Genomic DNA, 14,819 nt, shown 5'->3' with positions numbered 1-14,819 from the left:
TTCACTCCGAATGTCATTAGCATGTTTGACCCAGATTCAGTGCGGAAACTGAAAGCGTACTCACCCATGGGTCACGTTCTTTTAAATGGGATTTTACATCTGTGAATAATAATGTGATTGTTGATGTTTTCCTGACTGTCTGGGGCGGTTTGGTAATACCGAGGCTAATTGCTTTGTGAATTCCACGCTCTCGCTTCAGATGAGTTATTCGTGCCTACGTTCCGTGACTGGATTTCTGGTATTTTCTATACATGTTAAAGTTTAACTCTGATTTACATCTGCTACACTCCTCCCCACCAACAGAGGGCGCTGTCTTGTGAATGCTAGTCCAGTTCTCTCAATGATAAAAATTCATCACCGTAAATAAATGATAAAAATATATATAAACAATGGGTAATTACTTCCAAACTGGAGAGGCCAGGTGACGATAATGTTTTAATCAATAAGCGTTGTGTTTTAAAGAACACCACACTTTCTTTCCTTGCACCATTTCTCCATTTCCTCAGGGGAAGGAGTTAAGGTATCCAGGGAATAGATGGAGGACGTCCAATTTAAGAAAGTTGAAGCACCCAGTATCGCTGGTGAAGTTCTGAGCGGTAGTATTTGCCCCCTATGTTTGCCGTGACTATTTGACCATTGTTATCTTGACGTATTGGAAAATCCTGTTAAACCTCATGCTCCGCTTCCAGTCTCCGCTGTTAAACCTGTTGCTTTTGAAAAATTTAACCGAACTCACGTTTATTCTGATGGAGATGTCTCTGGATGTCATCTGGAAAAGCATGGTTAAAGAAAGGGAACTTATGTCAAGTGGAAGAGTTAAAGTATCTGAGACTCCTGTTGATGGATTGCAGGGAAGTGAGAGCAGAAGAGTCTGACCTCAGGTTAGATACAGCAACGGTGAAGCTCTTAACTCACCCACAGGTGTTTCCCACAATGCAGCTGGGCTGTCTATTATACAACAAGGATTTTGGTCATCTGAGTGGAACTTTAGAGCACTGAGCTACTGCTCGTCCACGTTAAGAGGATCCGGTTGAGGTGATGGGGCATCTGATAAGTGTACCCCCTGACCTCCTCCAGCTGGAGGTACACCAGGTGACCAGGGCTGGCTCTGATATGTTATAGGGATTACAGTACCTCTCAGATAGAGTGTCAAAGCTGGAGGACATTTTTTGGGACAGAGATGATGTCTGTGCTTTCTCGGCTCTCCGTGTTGCCACCAACACCCTGAGTAGGACTTTCTCATTGAGACGTTCTTTTAGAAGATGAGACGGGAGGATATTAAGAGAGCGCATGTGATCTTGTTTCTGGGGTCAGCGAGATCTGCGATTAATTACAAACAAAAAAACACGATCTCAATCTAAATGCTCCTACAAGAACCCAGAGCTTGTTAGAGAATGTGCTTAAACACACAGCATCAGAACGACCAAACGCAGAAATGAAAGCCAAACGAAACCTCGTTTAAAGAGGCTCCCAGAGTAAACATAAACCCAGCACACAGAGTACACTTCCCCCAGTTTGAAGCACGATGGTGGTAGCATCATGTCAAGATATGATCAAGCCATGATGGAAAATAAATCAGTAGTAAAAACTCTGAATGAATTCCATTTCAGTTCCTGGTCCTAACAATACGCAATGTGGGAAAAGTTCAAGTGGGACGAACGCTTATGTAATAAATCACAAACAGGAAGAAAAAAAAGATGGACTCCACAACACAAAACCAGAGAATCCATGCCGAGTGATAATGAGTCAGTAAAGAAGCAGGGACATATGTGGGTGATCATTATCAGGAGGTGCCAGAGCGGAGTGAGAGCAGAAGAGGAAATGAAATGGAAAAGTCAATGTGGAGACTCCTGGGGTGGAGAATCTGTGACACTACTCGATTATACGTCCGTCAGCCTTAAACCCAGTGAGTCAGTGTCTCCTCACATCTCTGTCTACTTTTAGTAGGATTTATGGAGGTCTAGAATTCATTCAGACAATATGATTCCTCTTCAAAACAACACAAAAAACATTCCATATGACTAATATATAATGTTCAAATGTGTGTGCAGAACCTCTGACCCGTGTCCTGTCGTGTCACTCGATTCGGATTCCCAGACAAGTTCATTAATACATTAGACAGTTTAGCTCTAGAGCTTGATCCAATTTGCATCGCATTCTCAAAAAAACATGCATCATTTTTAATGAAAAAAAAAAAGTAATTAAAAATTTGGTAAACGGCCAAATGAAAGCCGTCAAGAGCCATTTGGCTGCTACAGTGCCAGAAACCTTCATCACTTCGCTCCAATCCTTATCAAACTTAACACGCGAAGTGAGGCTGTGAGTAAGCATGCTGATTTCACGCCGCTGATGGAGAAGTTATTTACGGCTTGACGCGTCTAAAACGGTTCCTCCTCGCCCAGGACCTGTACATCGTGTTCAGTTCAGACTATGAACCTTGGAACTTAACAAGCCCTTGTAGTCTGCGATATGCTCAAGGGTACACGTGTCCACAACCACGTGTCCTTCAGGTCAGTCAGTAGTTTCTGCTAGAACCAGTTCAGCACCCGAAGGCCAGGTTCAGATCGGTTCTGTGGGTGTCGTGATCCGATAATGTCGTGTGTATTTCTCGGCAAGAGCACTAGATGTAATTATCCTGTATTGTCCAGGGTGGTATTGAGGGATGGATTTGTTGCCATCCCGTATATTAGCGTAACCATGGTGCAGGATGTTTACATCACGGGCTGGGATCTAGGGATAATTGATTTGAAATGTCCAATTAAAGTTGCACATAATAATAAAGCACCTTCAGGGTATATATGCTCAGAATGCTAATCAGTTCGGCAGCAGCGAGGCCTTCATTAGCATTATCGCTTGGAGGAAAGTAGACAGCTGTCACAGTGAAAGCCTTGGCTTGGTTAAACATCAGATCAGTGGCCAGAAAGTCAGATCTAGATAAGTCAGTGTTTCAGTATCAGTGCAGTTGTGAGTCCGAAGGCTTTGTTGTGTGCATTCATTTAATTAAGTACATTTTAATGGTGAGAACGTCGTTTTCAATTTGCTTTCGCTCCATAAAACTTTCAACTTGCTGCTATTTTACATAAATGTCACCTTCGGTGTGATCAGATAAATCTGACTCTCACCTTCCTCACAAATCTGCCTCTCCAGACAAATCCGCCTCTCCACTTCCTCACAAATCTGCCTCTCCACTTCCTCACAAATCTGCCTCTCCACTTCCTCACAAATCTGCCTCTCACCTTCCTCACAAATCTGCCTCTCACCTTCCTCACAAATCTGCCTCTCCAGACAAATCTGCCTCTCCACTTCCTCACCAATCTGCCTCTCCACTTCCTCACAAATCTGCCTCTCACCTTCCTCACAAATCTGCCTCTCCACTTCCTCACAAATCTGCCTCTCCAGACAAATCTGCCTCTCCACTTCCTCACAAATCTGCCTCTCCACTTCCTCACAAATCTGCCTCTCACCTTCCTCACAAATCTGCCTCTCACCTTCCTCACAAATCTGCCTCTCACCTTCCTCACAAATCTGACTCTCACCTTCCTCACAAATTTGCCTCTCCACTTCTTCACAAATCTGCCTCTCCAGATAAATCTGCCTCTCCACTTCCTCACAAATCTGCCTCTCCACTTCCTCACAAATCTGCCTCTCCACTTCCTCACAAATCTGACTCTCCACTTCCTCACAAATCTGACTCTCCACTTCCTCACAAATCTGACTCTCCACTTCTTCACAAATCTGACTCTCACCTTCCTCACAAATCTGCCTCTCCACTTACTCACAAATCTGCCTCTCCAGACAAATCTGCCTCTCCACTTCCTCACAAATCTGCCTCTCACCTTCCTCACAAATCTGCCTCTCCACTTCCTCACAAATCTGACTCTCACCTTCCTCACAAATCTGCCTCTCCACTTCCTCACAAATCTGCCTCTCCACTTCCTCACAAATCTGACTCTCACCTTCCTCACAAATCTGCCTCTCCACTTCCTCACAAATCTGACTCTCCACTTCCTCACAAATCTGACTCTCACCTTCCTCACAAATCTGCCTCTCCAGACAAATCTGCCTCTCCACTTCCTCACAAATCTGCCTCTCCACTTCCTCACAAATCTGCATCTCCAGACAAATCTGACTCACCTTCCTCATAAATCTGCCTCTCCAGACAAATCTGCCTCTCCACTTCCTCACAATTCTGACTCTCACCTTCCTCACAAATCTGCCTCTCCAGACAAATCTGCCTCTCCACTTCCTCACAAATCTGCCTCTCCATTTCCTCACAAATCTGCCTCTCCATTTCCTCACAAATCTGCCTCTCCACTTCCTCACAAATCTGCCTCTCCACTTCCTCACAAATCTGCCTCTGCATTTCCTCACAAATCTGCCTCTCCATTTCCTCACAAATCTGCCTCTCCACTTCCTCACAAATCTGCCTCTCCATTTCCTCACAAATCTGCCTCTCCATTTCCTCATAAATCTGCCTCTCCAGACAAATCTGCCTCTCCACTTCCTCACATTTACATTTCACATTTAGAGAATTTGGCAGACGCCCAGACCGACTTACGTTTATCTCGTTCGTACACCAGAGCAGTTAAGGTTAAGGGCCTTGCTCAAGGGCCCAGCGCTGGCATCTTGGCAGTGCTGGGCTTTAAACCTTCTGAGCAGTAGTACAACACCTGAACCCCTGAGCTCCCTCTGCCCTACAAATCTGCCTCGCCACCCAAATCCCTCTCCAGACAAAACTGCCTCTCCAAACAATTCTGTTCTTCAGACAAGACTGCCTCTACTTACTAATAGAAAAGACACACACACACACACACACACACACACACACACACACCTCCTCAATAAAAGTGTTATACTGTTAAATATAAATATATGCCAAAGCTTTATTAACTTCTTTAATACACAACCTCCTTTCTATTTTATATATATATATATATTGTGGAGATGGGAACTCAAACAGGCAGTCTGCTTTTTTTTTTTTTATCTGAGAAGAACAGTCAACCCTAAAGCATGTTATGAGCTTATGCAAATGACTGAATTTAGAGAAATTACTGCGAGCTCTCGTATGTCACAGCAGAATACGCCTGGGCTTAACCAAACAACCATCATCCCTTCTCATTTCAGTCCCAAATATAACACATACACTCTCGATTTAACCCTGCCCACACACACACACACACACACACACACACACACACACACACACACACACACACACGCCTTTTGTTTTATTAACATTATTTAACATTTGATCAGCTCCACTTTTTGAGCTCTGCATTGTTCCTGGAGCATGAGAGAAGACGTCCTGTCTTCAGTGGAGCTGTATAAAAGGTGAAGGATGAGAGTCTCTATGGAGGACACACATGTCCCAGGTCCAAGGCAGTGAGATTTCTGGGTCAAGACCGACGTTATGAAGAGCAATAATTTAAAAGGGAAGGACTAGGATGATGGAAGGGAAAACGTCTGACTTTTCATGTATTAGAAAAGAGCTAGATGAAGAAGACGATGAAGATGATGATGATGGAACAGTTTTGGTTTTCCTTCCAACCAAAAACTGTATTCGCTAACATTGTCAGGCTCGTGAGTCACTGTGCCAGAACCCTAAGTTCTGTTTATTACATTACATATCTCAAAAAGTCTTCTGTGACATAACTGATCATGATTTCAATCTCAAGTCTTCATATCGTCCATCCAGACTACACAGTCCTCCTGATTTCCTCCAGCTCGCCTGAATGGAGGATTTCTCCGAATCCACACCGGAGTGAGGTTGACTGAGCAGATGTTTTCCACCACAATACAACCAGCTATTTTTTAAAAGCTCCAACATCCGCTTTATCTTTTGACATCACGTGGAAGGATTTCGCTCAAACACACGAGGAGCGTACGCGACGGTTCCCCTTCGTCTTCCTTCTATCGGGCATCAATGTTGAGCGATGAAGTGAGTCAGAGCGTAGACTTTTAAACCTCCGGCATGGAGCGAGCACGTCACGTGACCGTCTGCGAAGCCAAAGCTGCTGCTGGGTTTCAGGGAACGAAGTCTCTCTAGAGACCTTCCTAATAAATACAATCTGCGTCCGTCTATTTTTGTGAATTGCTGACGTGATCGCAGCCGGACGTAGCGAGCTAGCGCAGAGCGAGTTTGCCTGCTGTGAAGGAGGATATCATTTTCAGAATGATAAAGAAAATCCTACTCACTCTGGATTAATTATAGTAAATAAAGTGAAAAGTAAGAGAACTGTCTTGAACCAGCATTTTCACAAACTAATAACGGTAAAGAATGCAAGTTAAGAACATTTTTTTAAGCCTGTTAATGTGATTACGAAGACAAATTGAATCAAATCAGGGTTAAATCCATTCACATCACTACTACTGATTTATTAAATGCTTTTTTTTTTTAATCTAACGTAAAACATCTGAGCAACAACTGAGTGAGGTTTAGCTGCGTCACACGCGACGTTTCTTTTTAAAAGCAGATTCATGCAGCTGATGCAAAACAGTCTGGAGCCTGGAGAACCGGCACTTCCTCACAATCTACACACACCTGCGTGGATAAAATCTCTTTTATATATACACGCATCATCAAGACAGACCTGTTGGAATTCCGGCCCGATGATGCGTTATAACGTCTCTGATAACAGTAGAATTATAACGCGTCGTGGGATTTGAGTTCATCTGGAACGGTGGATTTTGACTGAATGTTTAATGACGATAACACGTTTCCATTTTACTTACATTGTACCACACGATACAGTGATTACGACGCAACTTGGATTAAAGGCGAATTAGGCAAGATGGACAATCTCCCTGAGCCCGCCTCTGTTCCCACCAACGTACACGACGCTCAACCGGAGCTAGCGTTAGCAAGCGCCGTCATGACGTTATTGAACGTTAAACCTAGGTATCAGAAAACCAACCACAGACCACTCGGGGTTAATTAAAAACTCTAAACACAGACCCAGACTGGATTGACGAGGATTATTATACACCCATTATTATGTTAATGCGAGCGTCGTCTTCCAAATGAATAATTTAGACTGATTACTAACAACAAAACCACGAGAAACCTTCAGTGTGCCATTCTACTCATCACGGTGAATCAGACAAACGACAGCAGCAGCACACTGACTTACTGATAACGAGGACATTCACCGGCTTGTTTGCAAATGCACACGGTGAGGTCTCAGGCTCACAGTTAAGACAGACAGACAGACAGACACACAGATATGATCAGTACATTCAGTCAAAAAAGGAAGAACTTTCACAGATTTTTCATCTCTCTATCCTCTCCAGTTGGAAAATAGACGAGGAGGACGACATTTTCAGATGAATTCAGGCACTAGTTAAAAGTAGTAACCAAACATCACTATTTCGAATCGTCTTATTTAAGTGGATGATTTCCATGAGGTCCTAGAGCTTAGGTGAGCTTTTATCTCTAAACCCTGTCATTGCAGTTTCTAGTATTAACAGGGACACCTCTGTGATCACCCCGGTCCCTCTCATTAGCGCCGAATAGTAACTGAATGGGACGATTTGTGTGACGTCGACTATCTAAATAGCTCCGAATGTGCACAATCGAAAAAATATTTCTCTGGATATTTCAGCCTGTCTCCAGCATCCCGGTCGCCATGGAGACGCCACGTCTCCACGGACCAGGAGGTCTGTTTTGCAGAGCAGAAATTTCTCCAGGTCTGTGGAACATCACATGGCAGATATTATTCGAGAACAAAAGTCTCTCGAGTCTCTTGATCGGATGAAGAGGAACTGACATGGATTGTGGAGATGAGAGATCTCAGACATGTAGACGGACGGCACTTTATTCATTTAAACGCACCATAACTCGAATATAAAGATATTTATGATGGGCATGACAGGGGATTTTAATAATGAAGTCATCCTTTGTGAATGCTTATCACTGCATGATTAAACCTATACATCTGTGCTCCACTTTTCCAAGGATTCTCGCATGGTCCAATAACGGAGTAATGATTAAAGAGCAGTTAAGGCCTGTCTCATTGCTGCAGTTCTCCTCCGTACTTACACTTTTAAAGCAGTTTGGCAAAAACCAACTCATTCTATTTTTTAACCCCAGTAGAGTGTCGACGGACTTTTTCACCCAATCTTTTAAACGTTGTCAGAACTCACCGCTACGACATGCACTTGGTATTGGTGCTGCGGTGGCTGTTTTATAGTTAACTCTGTTACCTTATGGAATGAAAGTCTAGAATTTCGAGGGCTCGGATTTAAAATGCAAGCGCAATCGTTAAACCAGGGTTTTAGCTTGCACTTTATAATTATTTTCCTTTAAGTGAGGAAACGCTATCTAGTGTGGCACAAAGCATTGCCTCGGAGCTTTCAGCCATTTAATGGAGTTCTGTGGGGTCAGAGAACAAACCGAGCAAAGTTAAATAAATCTGGGAACTTTTCAATAAAGCTGGACACATACACGACGTGATTATTTAACCAATCACGCAAGGCCAAGTGGGCTAAGTGCATGTACTCTGTACTACGACTAAGGCACATTTTAAATGAAAACGAGGTGGCGATCTGAAATGAGTGAAACATTTGTACGTAACTTATAATGGAAGAGAAATGCTAAATGGATTCCCACTTTAATACAAAAGTATTTTAATGAATATGTTTAAAGGTAAAGTGTGATTATAGTGAGCCGGGACAATGGAAAAAGCCATGCTTTTTATGTGACTCATCTGAAACATATCCGGTGATTGTAAAGTAAACGTTATCTGTTTTCAAAATGGATCTTTATTGACATACAGATTGTAAATATAATAATCAGTGGCACCCTGATCGTGGAATCACCCCTCTAGCAATAAGCGCACAATCATTTAAATCACCCAAAGATATGCTAATTATTATTTCAGAGACGAGCACAATTGCTAGATCCAGAGCGTTGTTTTGTTCCTCACTACATGCCTGCCAGTCCTCATAATTCATACGAACGAACCATATCATTTTAAATGTCAAGAAGCATAAACAGCCCTGCAGCTCAGGCTTTTGCAGCACCAACATCAGTCGCTATGTCTATGAAAGGATTAACGATTTCATTTCGAAATTATTTCATTATTTTAAGAGGCAGATTTCGGTTGTCCAGGTTTGTCCTGGAGAAACTTCACATTGCTTTCTGCACACAAGTTTACAGTAAGTGGGCGTGGTCTACAACTTCTACAAATGATAACAACAAAATAGCAGATTTGCAGAAGTTTATATGACTTTTGAACACGTACAGTTCCTCGACCTCAGCTACATCACTGCAGTAGCTCCACTTGCCCTGTGGAACTTTCTAGTGAGATCTTTTATCGTCCCCTATTCATGGAACTGTTGTTTGCCAGCAATGGTCACCTAGTAATATTTGATTCAGTTTTTGGGATTGTTACGTTCCAGAAAGATCAGAAAGGTTTGCTGGACACTAGAAGAATCTAAGATGTGAAAGACAAAATGGAGTCTCTTAAAAACACATAGCGTCTTCTGTTCACGTCTGCGTTTGTATGTTCGGAACATATCTGCTCATTCCAAGTCATTTATTTTGTATTAGGTTACGTTTCTCCTAGAAGTACTAGCGCTTTAACTCTGTGTGCTTCGAAGCGTGATTTCGTTCTAGTGCAACCTCAGTTTGGGTCACGGAGTAACTCGGAGTTTGCCTTCATTAGCTAAATAACGGTAGCATGGAGACGAAATGTGAGCACGAAATTGGAGACATGTGCACATTCTGGGTAGAGTGAAGCGGTTTTCCTGTGTGCTGGAAGTCAGTAATTGGCCTCTGTGGTGGGGAAATGTTTCATCTAGTCTATTTTTGGCTGAGAGCAGGGAGGCATACATAATGACTGTGTAGGTTAAACTGTTAAATCAGCTAAACAACGTTCGTCCAAAAATACACCTGAAAAGTCTGATGTATGTGAAGGAAATTTTGATCTCTGTACCTCCAAAGTACACTCTTCCACTTTGGATGGATGTCAGACAGCAGGAGAAGAAGTAGTGGTGTTCAGAATTTGTCACTGAATTATGCAAGGTACAATAAAATAAAGATGTTTATTATCGTTCCAGTGAAAACGATTCGAATAAGATGGTAATAACAGGCTAGAGAAACTTTCTTCCGGGAGCTCATGGACACCCACAATTGGCAAGTCTTGCTGTGATTGACAGGTTAGTGAGAGTAATGCCCCGCCCACCCAGAGCACACAGCCAGTTTAGCCCTCTTGGACTCGTGGACTTGGATGGCGGTGGCATTGTTGGGATCTGAACTTGTGATAAGACGCCAATCTGAAACCCAGAAAATGCCATTGTACCTGATAAAACCAGATCTCCACGTCCTCATCTCCTCTTGCAGTAAACCTCCATTACTTCATCAATATTCCTGAATATAACTAGTAGCTTCCAAAGAGAAATTGAGAAATGCACGATTCTGACTGGTTAATCCTGTTTCTCACCATAGCAGCTGGTTCGAACTAATTCTAATGGCGGAATCATAATGCTAATGCTGTCGACCTTTTATTAAAAAATCTTTACAGCATAATTACTGAAAAACAGAGTGGTGTGACATTTATATAATCACCCATGGATTAATATTTGGAATATTTCACAGGGGGTTCAAATACAAAACCCCACCCATCTTAGCCTTATGTCACGTCTCATGTTTATTATCTTTTTTTTTTTCTTTCAGGGTCCAAGATGACAGAAATGGGGCGTACAAACCAGCAATTGTTCACCAGCAATCTATGGAGCACCACGGTGGTTCAATCTGACCAGAAATCTGAGATCATAACCGGACGTCCTTTTCGAGAGTGAAAAGGCAGCCGAGACAGTCCCGCTTGCACCAAATCTGATCGGACTATTCTTCTGAAGGAGCAGTCCAGCCAGATCAGCTCGATCGATAACAAGCATAAACGTGCATGTCGCAGGTGTGGCAGGATCGCAAAAGTAAATAACTGTCTGTAATATTTTCTCTCCCAGAGGGTGAACCTGTGCCAACACCTGTATGAGCCATGAGGGAAACACACGTGACCAATTCAGCTCGGTCAAGTGGAAGTGTTCGAGGTATAGTGACCAGTGCCTTACTCTGGTGGACCATGGCTGGTTTCTTTTTGTCATTTTCACAGATGCCAGTGGCCCAAGCTGATTGCTGGCTAATTGAAGGCGAGAAGGGTTTCGTGTGGCTGGCAATCTGCAGCCAGAACCAGCCACCATACGAAGCAATTCCACTACATATCAACAGCACTATCGTTGATCTACGGCTCAACGAAAACAAGATTCGGAGCATCCATTTTTCTGCTCTAAGCCGCTTCAGCAACCTCACCTACCTGAACTTGACCAAGAACGACATCTCCTACGTAGAAGATGGGGCTTTCTCTGCTCAGTTCAATTTGCAAGTACTGCAAATCGGCTTTAACAAGCTAAGGAACTTAACGGAGGGCATGCTGCGAGGCTTGGGGCGTCTGCAGTACCTCTACCTTCAAGCTAACCTGATCGAGACCGTCTCACCTAACGCGTTCTGGGAGTGTCCTGCGATTGAGAATATCGACCTCTCCATGAACAGGATTCAGCAGTTGGATGGAAATACATTCCGTGGTCTATCAAAGCTAACGACATGCGAGCTCTACTCAAACCCTTTCACGTGCTCCTGCGAGTTACTTGGATTCCTGCGCTGGTTAGTAGCATTCCCTAACAGGACAAGTGAGAGGATGGCATGTGATACACCAGCTGGCTTTTCCGGCTATAGCCTCTTAAGCCAAAATTCAAAGACGCCAACATACCGGAATGCTTTCCACGCTCTCTCGACAGTCTGCACGGATGACAACGTGACCCCGTACCTGCTTGGATCTTCAGACGGTGGCACCCCCACAATCCTGCCAGATCTGAGCCCTTGTGGACTGGACGACTGCCCTTCAGGGACACCTCCAGATGAGCCTATCAGTATCAGCCCGACGTATTTCGACCCAGATGCCCGCCCAATCATGAAGCTTAAAGAGGTGACACACACAAGTGCAGTTATCACAATCCAAATACCAAACCCTTTCCGAAAGATGTATATTCTTGTACTTTACAACAACAGCTTCTTTACAGATATACAGAACCTAAAAAGCCAAAGGGAAGAGATCGAGTTGCTCAACCTTAAATCCCATACAAACTATACATACTGTGTGGCCTCCATACGCAATTCTCTAAGATATAACCACACATGCTTGACCATCTCCACTGTTACAAGGACAATAAGAGAGCATGTTCCAAATGACTCGACGGCTACTCACTATATCATGACCATATTGGGTTGCTTCTTTGGTATGGTGATCGTATTGGGTTTGGTGTATCACTGCCTGAGAAAACGTAAGCAAGAAGATGAATCAAAGAGCAAGAAGCTTGAGAAGATGAAAAGGAATTTGATTGAGATGAAATACGGGGCTGAAATGGAAGGTGGGACGATGTCTCAGCTATCACAGAAGCAAATGCTGTCCGCCGTCGAGCCCATACAAAGGATGCCGTATTTACCAGCTGCCAGCGAGAAAGACCCATATAAGGTACAGGAACTATCCGGGACACCCAAAACAGCAAAAGGGAATTATATAGAAGTGAGGTCAGACCAGTCAGACCGCATCGAATGCAACATTCCGCCATCTGAGAACAGCCAAGGATCTGTGGCGGAAATATCCACAATAGCCAAGGAAGTGGACAAAGTGAATCAGATTATTAACAACTGCATCGATGCACTTAAATCCGAATCAGCATCCTTCCAGGCGGTAAAATCTGGAGCCGTCTCAACTGCTGAGCCTCAGTTGGTTCTTATATCCGAGCACCCGCCAGGCAAGTCCGGTCTTCTGTCACCAGTGTATAAAGGAGGATACCACCACCCGCTACAGAGGCATCATAGTATGGAAGCGCCACTTAAGCGTGCCAGCACATCATCGAGCGGATCTTTGCGCAGCCCGCGATCTTTCCGTTCGGACGGTGCCTATCGATCAGAGTCCAAGTACATTGAGAAAACTTCTCTGGATGAGTCCGGGATTCTGACAGTCACCCCAACTTCGGCAATACTTAAGTCAGAGGCAGAGAGAATGCGACACTACACGGAGCACCGGCACTCCTACCCCGGCCCACACCACATGGAGGAGCAACTGGAGGTTTCTGCAAGCAGGAAGTCGTCCATCTTGGAGCCGCTAACACGTTCTCGGCCACATGAGCTGTCGTATTCGCAGCTTTCACCACAGTATCACAACCTCAGCGGTTACTCCAGCCCAGAGTACACCTGCCGGCCATCGCTTAGTCTATGGGAACGGTTCAAACTCCACCGCAAACGCCACAGGGATGAAGAGGAGTACATGGCTGCTGGTCACGCATTACGGAGAAAAGTACAGTTTGCTAAAGACGAGGACCTCCACGACATCCTCGACTACTGGAAGGGTGTGTCTGCCCAACAGAAATTATGATTGCTTATTTTATTTTAGTGTTTATTTAAAAAAAAGTGGCTAAATCAAACCACACTTCACTCTCTGGACCAAATAAAGCCAGTCTTCATTAAAGCTGCAGTAAGTAACTTTCTGGGATGTAGGGATTTGGACTTAGCTCTGGTAGGAAAACGTCGCCGCAAGAAAATCAGTGAAGAACACTTATGTTGCACCCAGAGTGTGCGTCAAATCAACGCTCATTTAAACCCTATTCAAGTGTTCAAATCTTCATAAACAAAATGTCCTCTGGGGATATAATCTAGAACGACAATACTGTAGCTGCTATTGTCCTAGCCTCTGAATTATTACAGAAGGTTATTGTGCAGTAAAGGAGTACAAGGTACAGGAGACGGTAACTGGATAATTAGCAAAGAAGAAGCAAGCAAGTTAACATTGCAACATGAGCAAGAAAACTAGCCAGCTAGCTAGCTAGATTTACAAAAGAGAAAACACCATTAGTGAACTAGCCAAATAACACTGCAACACTGCTAGCTAGCTAACTTCAAAACTGGGTAATACGGGTTAAATTACTGAGCTCTCATGACTTTTAAATAGCCACGCCGACATTCATCCATGTTGTGGAAATTCTAGCTAATATTGCCCAGTTGTTTCAGCTAGCTAGCTGTGCTGCTTTTACTACTACCGGCTATTTGACTCGAGGCTAGCGTATCCATGGAATTTTAGCAGCGACCGAGTTGCAGCAGTGCAGAAACACCAAGTGCTAGTGTGTTGTATATATGTGTGTGTATATATATATATATATATATATATATATATATATATATATATATATATATATATATATATACACACACACACACACACAATACAAAGCATCTAATATAAACATCTTTTTACAATACAAAACAAAACAAAAGTTACATACTGCAGCTTTAAATAGAAACTCACTCATTTTTCAGAGTTAGAGTAGCTTAGATATAATGAAATCACTAGCTATTTTTGCTATTTGACATGACACGTTAGAGCTTACGGGGAGGTATAAAAAGTAATATATGAATTTTAACAGTATTAACCTCAAATGAAAACATTTTTATATATCAGTAATTATAAAAGTAATTATAGGGTATTATATATTGTCTAATTCTTATTACTGTCATTATTATTATTATTATTATTATTATTATTATTATTATCGCAATCACCATCGTCACCTCATCATTACTATTATTATTATTAAGATTATTCTTATTGATTATTATAATTACTCTTTGGTTATCGCATGGCCGTGTCCTGTGACAGTATATTGACTGTTGTGCACTCGGAACAAAGAACTTAATCAATATGTCCGCCGAATACTGTTTCACGTACGAGTTCCAAGAAGAAAAAAAAAAAAACAACGAAAAAACA

The 14,819-nt window shown here is 43.0% G+C and overlaps 1 protein-coding gene across 1 annotated transcript; it reads left to right on the top strand.

Moving 5' to 3' along the window:
• The first annotated feature begins 10,916 nt into the window (after nt 1–10,916).
• elfn1b (extracellular leucine-rich repeat and fibronectin type III domain containing 1b) lies at nt 10,917–13,461 on the top strand. The gene has a single exon (XM_053615533.1). The coding sequence runs from the start codon at nt 10,998–11,000 to the stop codon at nt 13,431–13,433; it is 2,436 nt and encodes an 811-aa protein (XP_053471508.1). The 5' UTR covers nt 10,917–10,997; the 3' UTR covers nt 13,434–13,461.
• Nucleotides 13,462–14,819: the final 1,358 nt, after the last annotated feature.

The sequence above is a fragment of the Ictalurus furcatus genome, chromosome 26 (assembly GCF_023375685.1).
Source record: "Ictalurus furcatus strain D&B chromosome 26, Billie_1.0, whole genome shotgun sequence".
Taxonomy (NCBI): domain Eukaryota; kingdom Metazoa; phylum Chordata; class Actinopteri; order Siluriformes; family Ictaluridae; genus Ictalurus; species Ictalurus furcatus.
This window is presented reverse-complemented; position numbering and strand designations above follow the sequence as displayed.

Coding starts and splice junctions, on each gene's coding strand:
- elfn1b (XM_053615533.1), top strand. CDS start 10,998: ATGAGGGAAACACACGTGACCAATTCAGCTCGGTCAAGTGGAAGTGTT.